This window comes from Chiloscyllium punctatum, chromosome 15 (genome assembly GCF_047496795.1).
Source record: "Chiloscyllium punctatum isolate Juve2018m chromosome 15, sChiPun1.3, whole genome shotgun sequence".
NCBI classification, from domain to species: domain Eukaryota; kingdom Metazoa; phylum Chordata; class Chondrichthyes; order Orectolobiformes; family Hemiscylliidae; genus Chiloscyllium; species Chiloscyllium punctatum.
In genome coordinates this window covers 3,122,630-3,134,839 of record NC_092753.1, presented here as the reverse complement: position 1 = coordinate 3,134,839, position 12,210 = coordinate 3,122,630, and the positions used below count along the sequence as shown (strand labels likewise).

The 12,210-nt window shown below is 38.0% G+C and overlaps 1 protein-coding gene across 7 annotated transcripts in view; it reads left to right on the top strand.

The window, feature by feature from the left end:
• Positions 1–12,210, top strand: part of LOC140485987 (ribosomal protein S6 kinase alpha-3) — a 117,823-nt gene that overhangs the window by 13,994 nt on the left and 91,619 nt on the right. For 6 of the 7 annotated variants that reach the window (XM_072584483.1, XM_072584479.1, XM_072584482.1 and 3 more), the window contains one exon: positions 1,497–1,556. In XM_072584483.1, the coding sequence (XP_072440584.1) occupies positions 1,512–1,556 (45 nt within the window). In that variant the 5' untranslated portion in view covers positions 1,497–1,511. Of the gene's footprint in view, positions 1–1,496; positions 1,557–12,210 lie in introns of those variants that run through there. The other variant, XM_072584478.1, reaches the window with a different exon arrangement.

Below are 12,210 nucleotides of genomic sequence, written 5' to 3'. Positions count from 1 at the left end.
AATTCTTCAAATTCAGGGTGGGTTCAGCTGGAATAGATGTTTATGCTACAGCCATTTTATATATTTAAAGTACCTTGTGGTCAGAGTTTATTTGATTAATATTGTTTTTCCTTCTCCCCCTGCCCTTTGTGATTGAGTTTCCAGCATTAAGGTCCAGGCATAAACTTTAAAAGCTGGATAGTGAGAGTTATATTGATTGGTAGACTGGCTCAGCAGGAGGCTAACTTAACCATAAATGATTTGAACCACTATCCAAGGGGCAAAGTAGTTGTCCTTCAGTTTAGCAATTGGACTTTTTATGGAAATTTTATCCGCTGTTTCTTTTCATGACACTATTCCCTTTTGATTACCAAGGTTTCAGTTGTGGTTGGGTGATGCGATGTGTAATAGGTAAATTTCACTGAATCATTATAAACAAATAACATGACTTAACATCTTTAGAAGGGAAGAGTACACAATGCTACAAAATAGGCATGTTCTTCAAAATCTTGTATCCAGATGAAGTTACTATATATAATGTTAGATGAAAGTAGGTGCTCATAAATCTGGTATTGATGATTTTAAAACTATTATAAGGCAGATTTTAATGTCATTAAAAGTTCATTGGCCTATGTGTTACTTTAGCCTTCATGCAAATATTTGAAAACTATTTATAATATCTTTCACAGCCATACTAAACATATACAACATCTCTAAGCACTTTATAGCCAAAAAAGGTACAGTTGTGACTACATTTCATTTCAGAATTAACAGCCATGATGCCAATGTGTTTTGACTTTAAGGAATACTGGGTGGGTATTGGCTAGGGCTTGCTTAGAATAAATTTATTGAGCAAGCCTAATGACCATACAATTACTCCATACCCTTTGGAATTTGTGTTGGTTTGTCGGTCAAGATCTATCTTGCGAAATGGAAATGTTTTGATCAGTTTAGGACTGGGAATTTTGGTGAATGGAGTTATACATGTCTAATGTAAAGATCACTCCTCTTGGCCTCTGTCGACTGTGAAGCTGTAAATGGAAGGAATTTGTCTGGGTTAGAATTGAAGTTGTAACATCTTCTGAGTCATGTCCTAAACTTCCTTCAGTAGCTTTTAAGATGAGACTGGCATAGATTATATGCACATGTGCAACACAATGGCTTATTTACTTTCGAATGCAAAAAAGTCCTTGTCCTCCATCTCTAGTTATTTGATTTATAGTTTCAATGTGAATCAGTTGTCAAAATGTTCCTTGCGAAGGACCTTAGCACTTTTTTGTTCTAACAAAATTGCTATGGAAGTTATACTGTTGTGGTTAAATAGAGGAGTCTCATCTCTAAGTAAAATTCTTCATTTAGTCTGTTTTCCTTTCCAAATATTATCTCCAGCAAAAAGATCAAAAGGACAAGCTGTTGATAAATTCTTGTTAGTCTAATTTAAAAACTTAATTGCAGCTAGTGTTTTCAGAGAAAAGTTGACCATCTATTATAATTGCTTTCTTTTTTAAATTCGACAGCAGGATGGTCAACAAATGGCAGATGAGCCCATGTCTGAAGATGAGGCAGTTCTTCAACCAGTAAGTTGATGTTTAAAATGGGACTTGATATGTCATTTCTCAACTAATTCTGAATTGTAATCTGCTGTTTAAACAATTTGTAGAAAAGTATCGGCAATTCACTTTTTTTTTTCATTGACGTGAAGAATATGCAAATCTTCCATCGTTTTAAAGTTTCTTCAAGCATCATCAGTTGTTGAGTTTGCTAAGCCATGCACCATGTAGTTTCAAGATTTGAACTCTGTTCTGTGCCTGATCTCAATTAATTTATAAAATAATACAGTCCAACAAAATTGCTGTCCTTGCTCATTATCCCACAACTAATAATGAGAATTGTGCATGACTCACCTCGTTAGCGCAGGACTGGTTTTAATTTGAGATGTGCTCTTGATAGAATAGCTTGCCCCAAACTCTCTATTAAAGTGTGTGTGAAGGAGCATGTCCAATCCTAACTGCACATTGGTCTATTAAGGCTGTATTTGTGAGCTGGTCCTTGTAAATCTTTCTTGTAGACTGGTCATTTAGTTAAGACACATAGCAGAAAAGAGATTCATAACTTTTGAAGTTAATTAGAACAAAATGTTTAATAACTTCACTATAATAGCAAGTAAATTCTAGACTTGGGTGTGTCCCAGTGCTTTGTCAACTTTTGGTTGCCGATTTCTTTGAATTGTGATGAGGTTATTTGTATGCTGTACTATCGCGCATTGTAAGCAAGGGCTTTTCAACAGTGAGAGCTCTTTTAGGTATCGTGCAACCACTAAAGAACTAAGTTGAACGAGCTCTCAGCCATATAAGGGCTGTTGACCAGTATCCTATCCAAAATTATTTGGAAGGAATTTAATTAAGTTTGTTCCTTAACTAATACTACATTGTCTTGATACTGTTGGATTAGAAGATTTCAATTAGTAATTTAAGCGAGCATAGTTCTGTTTAATTAAGATGCCAAAGAAATGTCACTAAAGCGTAGTTTCTTATTATAACAGTGCTATTTATATCTTCTAACACTAGTTATCATAGTTAAATGTTTTTTCTGACTACTTTAGATGATTGCTTTCAAATATAGATTTTAAAACTACTGTTGGCTCTCTGTCCTTCTTGCAAGATCAATCTTCTACTTTATTTAGAGACAATAGACCTGATACATAGATATAAAATTACAATTGTGTACTGTGGTTTTAGCAAATCTAACGTGAAACTAGGGAAAGGTAATCTTCAATATGCTTTTAAGCTGCATGCTTTCATTGTATGGCTTTATTCATGTTTCCAGTTATAAATTCAGGGTCATATAGCACAAAATCCAGTCCATACCGAATATAATTCTAGACAAAACTAGTCCCACCTGGCTGCATTTGGCCCATATCTCCCCAAACCTTTCCTATCCAAGTGTTATCCAAATGTCTTTTAAACGATGTAATTGTACTCACATCCACCACTTCCTCAAAGTTCATTCTACATGCAAACCACCCTTGTCTTTTTTTAAATCTTTCTCCTCTCACCTTAAAAATGTGCATCTCGTCTTGAAATCCCTCGTCCTAGGGAAAAGTCAACGACCATTAACGCATATCTGTACACCTCATTATTTTATACACCTCTATAACCTCAACCTCCTAAGCTCCGGTGGAAAGATGTCCTAGCCTGTCTAGCCTTTCTTTATAACTCAAAACTTCCATACCTGGCAACATCCTGATGAATCTCTTCTGAACCTTCTCCAACTTAGTATCGTACCTACACTAAGGTGACCAGAACTTGACACTGTACTTCAGAAGAGGCCTTATCAATGTTCTGTACAACCTCAACGCGACTTCCCAACTGAGTAATGAAGGCAAGCATGCCAAACTCCTTTTTAACCACCCTGTCCATATGTGATGCAAACTTCAAGAAAATATGTATCTGAACTGCTAGGTCCCTCTGTTCTACAACACTATCAAGGCGCTACCATTAATTGTATCAGCCCTTGTTGAACCAAAATGCAATATCTTGCATTTATCCAGATTGAATTCCATCTGCCATTTTTAGTCCGTTGACGCAGTTGATCAAGATCCCTTTATAATAGAAAACCTACTTCACTGTCTGCTTTGCTGCCAAGTTTTGGTGTAGTCCGCAAACTTATTAACCATGCCTACTTAGTCTCATCCAGATTATTTATCTAAACGACAAACAAAAGAGGAACCAGAACTCACCTCTGTGGCACTCTGCTAGTTCAATAAAAGACTAAATTGAGATGTCCATTTTAGTTACTTGGTAGTAATACTCAGAAACATGATGAAATTATTTAAAGACTGCTTTCACCCTCTTCCTAAACCAGGAGCTGTGTTACTGCTATTAAACTCCTTGCCCACTGGCACTGCTTGACAGTTATGTAGGATCTGCACGTTGTACTTAAGATCCTCAACCTTCATCTCTTTTGGACCATTAGAATCCTGAAATAACTCTCTCCTCACCTTTGGCAGGTGTGCATCCTCTATTCCTTTACTCACCTGTTGACAGTCATGCCTTTAGCTATTTAGGACCTAAACTCTTGAACTCCTTTGCTAAGTTAACTTGGAACCTCACTCTTTCACCAAGACTTAACTAATATAGCCTCTTCAGGCAAGTTTTTTTTCCGATCCATTTCCTGCAAGTAATTTGCAACAGTTTTCTAATAATACCTTGAAACATAGAATAAGTTGTAAAACCAGTCAGTATTTACTAATCTTGACCAGTCTAAGTAACTGTGTATTTATCAAAGACAGCAATTTGGTAAGCATTCAGGAGGAAAAAAAAACTTATTACATGACATAAAATACAGTGGCAGATTTGATTTCAATCTTGTTACATTCTATGAAAGACTTTTTCTTTCAACACTGATGATTAATTGTTTGGAAATGCGCATAATGCACAACTGAAGACTGGTGAAAGAATGTTTAAATTCTGGTAAGTTATACAGCTGCATACTGAAATAATATAGAAAAAGTTTTGTTCAAATTAAGTTGTAATTATTTTAAGGAATAGTTTAAAATAAATGTTATTACTTACCCTGGCATAAAAATGAGGAGAAAAGTATTAAACCAGTCATCGGTGTGAAGTTAACCGCAATCTGAACTGTACTTTTAAACTATGGCTTATAACAAAAACCTGCACAAAGTACTCAGTGGGAATTGTAATCTAATTTTCTTTTTCAGTATGCAAAATGAGTAACTGAAGTGAAAGTTTAGTTTCAACTAGTTTAACTACGTTATCTCCTTCCGGCACCTGAAATCTGCAGTGTTGGCTACTCTAATCTTTGTCTCAGATTCAAATGCAGTTTTATTCTTTAGATTTAATGCTTTGTGTTTCAAAGGATTAGAAATCAGTAATACTAAGACTACTTTTGTTGTCGACTTTGCAATAATTTGTTCCCTTCTGCTGTCATGCTCTCTATTGGACTGGATTTGTGTTGCATCTTTGGCTGTGACTTGCTACATTGTTATCTCTATTTTACATTGGCATACAATCATCTCCAACTTTTCTTCCATCACTTATTAAATCGTAAACTTGAGTCCTGTTGTTTTCGACAGATCAAGGTTGTTCTTAGATCAACGCATTATGCGTAGCACCTGCATGGTGGCCTGAAGGTTGTGAATGTCTTTTAGCTAATTCAACGATCATTCATGTCTGTTTCAATGGTATTTCTGTTATCACAGGGTTCCACTCGTTAATCCTGAAGCCTATGTTTTTTTTCAGGCAAAGACCAGTAATAACTAACACCATCCAGTGTTCCTTGTAGGTGGCAGTTTTAACACCTCAGCAGTTCAAAGGAACTGAGACCACATGATATGTGGAGACGTCGGTGTTGGACTGGGGTGGACAAAGTTGAAAATCTCTCAATACCAGGTTATAGTCTAACAGGTTTATTTGAAAGGAGCAGTGCTTCAAAATTTAGTACTTCCAATTAAATCTGTTGGACTGTCACCTGGTGTTGTGATTTTTAACTTAGATGATATCAGGTGTAAGGAAATCTTCATCTTCCTCATTATGCAGCCTGGAGTATTTGGATTTGGGAATTCACAACTACATGGAAAATGTCTGTAATGGAAGTTTGGTTTAATGAAATTTCAAAATGTTATGTATCATGAGAATTTGGTGCTATTATAGCTATTAATAATACAACTTTTTGAGATGCCATCTCGAAATTTTTTTATTTGTTCGTGGGATATGGGTGTTGCTGACTGGCCAGCATTTATTGCCCATCCTTAGTTGCCCCTGAGAAGGTGGTAATGAGCTGCCTTCTAGAACCATGGCAGTTCAAGTGTTGTGTGTTGACCCACAATGGTGTTAGAGAATTCCAGGATTTTGATCCAGTGACAGTGAAGGGAAAGTAATATATTTGCAAATCAGGATGTTGAGTAACTTTGAGGGGAGCTTGTAGATGGTATTCCCATACATCTGCTGCCTTATCCTTCTAGTTAGAAGTGGTCATTGCTTTAGAAGGTGCTGTCTAAGAATCTTCGGTGAATTTCTGTAGTTCATCTTGGAGACCATACATACTGCTGCTGAGCATTGCTGGTGGAGGGAGTGGATGCTTACGGACTGCTTTCTGGAAAGTATTCCGTCACATTCCTGACTTGTGCCTTATAGGTGGTGAACAGGCTTTGGGGAATTAAGAGATAGTCATAGAGATGTACAGCATGGAAACAGACCCTTTGGTACAACCTGTTCGTGCCGACCAGATATCCCAATCCAATCTAGTCCCACCTGTCAGCACCTGGCCCATATCCCTCCAAACCCTTCCTATTCATATACCCATCCAAATGCCTCTTAAATGCTGCAATTGTACCAGCCTCCACCACTTCCTCTGACAGCTCATTCCATACGCGTACCACCCTCTGCGTGAAAAAGTTGCCCCTTAGGTCTCTTTTATATCTTTCCCCTCTCACCCTATACCTATGCCGTCTAGTTCTAGACCCCAGGGAAAAGACTTTGCCTGTTTACCCTATCCATACCCCTCATAATTTTGTAAATCTCTATAAGGTCACCCCTCAGCCTCCGACGCTCCAGGGAAAACAGTCCCAGCCTGTTCAGCCTCTCCCTATAGTTCAAATCCTCCAACCCTGGCAACATCCTTGTAAACCTTTTCTGAACCCTTTCAAGTTTCACAACATCTTTCCAATAGGAAGGAGACCAGAAGTGCATGCAATATTCCAACAGTGGCCTAACCAATGTCCTGTACAGCCGCAACATGACCTCCTGACTCCTGTACTCAATACTCTGACCAATAAAGGAAAGCATATCAAATGTCTCCTTCGCTATCCTATCTACCTGCGACTCCACTTTCAAGGAGCTATGAACTTGCACTCCAAGGGCTCTGTGTTCAGCAACACTCCCGAGGACCTTACCATTAAGTATATAAGTCCTGCTAAGATTTGCTTTCCCAAAATGCAGCACCTGGCATTTATCTGAATTAAACTTCATCTGCCACTTCCCAGCCCATTAGCCCCTCTGGTCAAGATCCTGCTATAATCTGAAGTAACCCTCTTTGCTGTCTACTACACCTCCAATTTTGGTGTCATCTGCAAACTTACTAACTCTACCTCTTATGCTCGCACCTGATGCAGTATACTTTGCCTCTGACCTGCTTTTGTTGCCACTGTTTGTGGCAAGTCCAGTTCCATTTCTGGTAAATGGTAACCCCAAGGATGTTGTTAGTGAGGGTCTCATTGTTTGTCATGGGGTGATGGTGCGGTCCCTTGCTGGTGGTGGTCACAGTCTGGCATTTGTGTGGCATAGATGTTATTTGCCCCATTGTCAGCCTAAGCCTGGATATTGTCTGGATCTTGTTGCATTTGAGTATGGATTGGTTTTGATATCTTAGGTTGTGAATAGTGCTGAACATTTGTGCAGTCATTGGCAAGCATTCCCCATTTCTGACCTCATGGGGTGTGGAAAGTCATTGAAGCAGCTGAAGATGGTTGGACCTAAGACACCATCCTGAGAACTCCTGCAGAGATATTCTGGAGCTGAGATGACTGACCCCCAACAACCACAACCATCTTCCAATGTGGCAGATATGATCGACCAGCAGAGAGTTTGTCTTCTGATAATCATTGACTCCAGTCTTGCTAGGGCTTCTTGATGCCATGCTTGGTTGAATGTAGCTAAAATCTGGACCTTTTTAAGACTGGTTGATGCAATGGTTTCCATCACTGGAATGTCCACTCAGTGTTGTATTGAAACTGATGCAGTGATGGTGTTACATTTTGTCATTGGGATGATGGATCAGGGCTTTATATTTTAAGCCTTAGGAAAACAATTTCTTGTGGCATTGCTTGTCTGCTGAAATTTATCTCAACATACCAATACTGCTTAATCTGAAAAATAATTTTGTAATTTAGAACAGAGTAACCAGCAAGGCCAGTCCTGATTATCGTATAGAATCATTATATTGTGTGGCAAAGGTGTGTGCAGCTTTTTGCTACTATCTCTCAAACAGTACTTCAGATTTACTAGAATGCCAATTTGTACTGTCTGTTTACATGGAATCAGCTTCTAAAAATAGGCAGGTGTTTTCAAGGGGAGTTGGCAATGAAAGACTATTAAGCAAAAATGATCTCTTGGAGAAAAGTGCACTTTGTAAATCTCAAGTAGTGCTTATTAGCTGTAATAAAATTATTTCTACGTTGTATGTTTATCACATTCTACTGTACCCTATGATAGTTTGCAGCAAATTTTATAAATATCAATTAAGTATTTCATTTTTAAACTCTGGCTGAATAGACCTATTTCAAAATTTAGAGCACATTGATAAAGAACTAGGCGTTCCTTCTGACTAGGGTACAGCAGGAACTCCTCGTAGAAAACAATTAGGAATCAATTAAATTAATTTGACTAACATTTAATATAAAATCTATTCTATCAATATTCTCAATATAATAAATTGAGACTCCTGTCTTGCAGAGAAATATTGATGAGAAAACAAGTAAACAGATATGATGGTCTAAATGAAGATTTAGCAAAATGTTGTTTAGTGTTTTGCTTTGCAATGCTCAAGTGACTCATTACCAGCTTGAAGGTAGAAGACAGAGGGTGGTGGTGGAGGGTTGCTTTTCAGACTGGAGCCTGTGACCAGTGGTGTGTCACAAGAATTGGTGCTGGGTCCACTGCGTTTTGTCATTTACATAAATGATTTGGATGTGAACGTAGTCAGTAAGCTTGCAGATGGCACCAAAATTGACAATCTAGTGGACAGTGAAAGTTACCTCAGACTACAGTGGGATCTTGATCAACTGGGCTAATGGGCCAAGGAGTGGCAGATGGAGTTTAGATAAATGTGAGGTGCTGCATTTTGAAAAGGCAATCAGGGCAGGACTAATACACTTAATGATAAGGTTTTGGGGAGTGCTGCTGAATAAAGGAACCTTGGAATGCAGATTCAGTAATTTCTTGAAAGTGGAGTTGCAGATAGATAGGATTGTGAAGAAGGCATTTTGTATGCTTGCCTTTTTTAGTCAGAGCATCAAGTATAGGAACTGGGAGGTTATGTGGCTGTACAGGACATTGGTTAAGCCACTTTTGGAATATAGTGTGTAATACTGGTCAGTCTCCTATCGGAAGAATGTTGTGAATCTTGAAAAGGTTCAGAAAAGATTTACAAGGATGCTGCCAGGGTTGGAGGATTTGAGCTATAGTGAGAGGTTGAATAGGCTGGGGCTATTTTCCCCAGCGTCGGAGGCTGAGGGGTGACCTTACAGAGGTTCATAAAGTCAGGAAGGGTATGGATAGAGTAAATAGACAAAGTCTTTTCCCTGGGGTGGGGGAGTCCTGAACTAGAAGGCATAGGTTTCGGGTGAGAAGGGAAAGACTTGAGACCCAAGGGGCAATTTTTTGACACAGAAGGTGGTGTGTGTGTGTATGGAATGAGCTGCCAGAGGAAGTGGTGGAGACTGGTAAAATTGCAACATTTAAAAGGCATCTGGATGGGTGTATGAATAGGAAAGGTTTGGAGAGATATTAGCCAATGCTGGCAAACGGAACTAGATTAATTTAGGATATCTGGTTGGTATAGGATCGAGTTGGACCGAAGGGCCTGTTTCTGTGCTGTACGTTTCTGACTGTTCAAAAAGTTCAAATCTTTCTCAAGAAAGGGATTTGGTTTAAGATTTCCTGCAAAAGTTGGTCCTGGTGGTTGAGCTGTTGAAACTGAACCAATTCTATTATTACAATACATTTTTGATTCACAATCTTTGATAATGAATCACATTGTTTCAAAGCAAACTACAGAGCTAACAGCACTACCCTGGCACTTGCCTAGATGTTGCTGGTAACAAACCTTTTCAAGCTAGAAAGGCTTGGGTGCTTTTATTTTGCAGTCAGTGTCCCTACATCAGAACCAGGAGGCCTAGGTTCAAGTCCCACCTGTTCCGGAGGTGTGTAATGAATGCTAGTCTTGAGATCTAGAGGACTGGCATAGAGGGATGCGGAAGTTATGCAAAACTTTGGTTAGACCCCATCTCGAGCTGAGAGCAGATCCGGTCACCACACCTGAGGAAGGGCATATCAGTCTTGGAGGGAGTGCAACATAGATTGCAAAAATGATACCTGGACTTCAGGAGTTATAAGGAGAAAATAGCACTGTTTTCTTTAGGAATTAGAAAGGGGAGGTATGTACAAAGTCCTCTAAATATTAACAGGAGAAAAGAAGGTAGATTTTAAAAAATTGGATAGGCTGGGACTTTGTTTACTGGAGTGTAGGGGATTGAGGGATGATTTTATGGAGGTTTATAAAATGTGGGGCATCAATAAGGTGAATAGCAAAGTTCTTTATCAGAGGGTGGGATTGTTCAGAACTGGATGGCATAATTTTATGCTGAGAGGAGAAAAATTTAATAGGAAGCTAAGGAACAACTTTTTGACAAGGGTGGTTTATATGAGGAATCATTCTCTAGAGCAAGCTTATATGCAGATACAGTTACAACTTTTGAAAAACCTTTGGACAGATGCATGAATAGAAAATGTTTAGAGGGACATGGGCCAAATGGGACTAGTTCAGTTTCCCAAACTAGTCGGCATGGGCGATTTGGATCAAAGGGTCTGTTTCCATGCTGCATGGAGAGCTAGGGGGATGCAGTCTGAGAATTAGGACCTACCACTCAAGATAAAAAATGTGGTAATGTTTGGAACTACTTCCACAAGCAGCATCTCTGAAGGTTGATTAGCAAATATCATCAACTTTGGGTGCTTTATCTGCTGTATCACTGAAGCATAAACAACAAATTGAATTGAGGAACAACATAATATTTAAAATTATAGTTCTTTCTATATACTTCACATCTTGTCTTATTCTGTAGTTGTCTCAGACAACATGTTCAGATAAATTTTGAAGCACTTCCAAGATGGTTTTAAATTGAGTGCTTGCAGCAAAGTAATAACAACTTCACAAACTTGTCCAATGATGTAAAAAGAGCTGGCCTTGGTCTGGACAGATTTTATGCATCGTTAACTTATTGTTTAGAGCTGTATTTGCACAAGACCATTTTTTTTGTAATGTAGCCTTGAACTTTAAAAATGTGCTGGCCTCCACATACCTTTGTTTCAGTGAGTCAAACATTGTATAATTTTTGATTCTTTCTTACAAGGTTAAGCATTATTTTTAACTCTTCAATATATGAAGTATTATGTTTGGTCTGAACATAGATTTAGTCAATTTGCAAAGGAATTTTCTTTCACATTATACAGGTGGTGATATTATTTTCTTTTGGAAAATATTTGCAGATAGTTCAGACATCAGATTTTGCAAAAGTGAATAAATCTCTCCTCTGAAGTTGCATTGAAAATTTGGGGCAAAATGTGAAATCCTAAAAGGGCTAATTACTTAAGTTTAACTGCATACGTAAATTCCACTTGTGGTACTCAAAAACAACTGTTTATCCAATTTTTTTTATTCAGTGCTAAATAGATTGGTAGTTGGTTATGGTCTTTAAACAGATCAGTAATTTATGTGAGTTTTAATTAACAACTCAAGACTTCTGGTAGGCTACAAAAAACACCAATATTTTACTTTTCCTCATTTTGTCATTTGAGAACACAAGTAGGCTTTTTGATGTGGCTGTTGCAATTGTAGAAGCGAATGAATTCCTTCCATTGTTTTTGGTGGTTGCTTGCAAGTAGAAATCAAATTTCAATTTTTAAAATCTGTGTAAATAGGACTTGCAGTCAGTCCAAAGGGAAAATAACTAAGCTTCTTTAAGGACCACTGAATTCTCGATTTCATCTTGGATGATTAGTTTTTGTTGATCAGCTTATTGGTTGTCGTTGGTTCATGTCAAAGTTGCATTGAGTTGTTAACAATTTAATATGCATATGGTAAATAATATATAGTTTGTGAAACTTCGCATTCAATAGTTGATCGTAATGAATACAAGAGCTTCTTGGTCACCGTAATCCTTAAGCTTGACTCGATGTTTCAAGATCTGGCTAAACAACGCAATTTTTATAACTCTAGGATAAAAAGAAAATCTGCGAACAGGAACAATTTTCATCTTTGCACTAGTGAAAATCCACTTTGTGTGTTCAGGGCTTGTATGTGTGACATGAGCTCAGTCAACATTGATGACAGTTCTGGAATCTTTGGGTTTTGTGAGAACTGATATCATTTTGTCATGTTATCTTGATTCTACCAATGTGGGAATGCCATCACTCCTAAGTATAACTGAAAGTT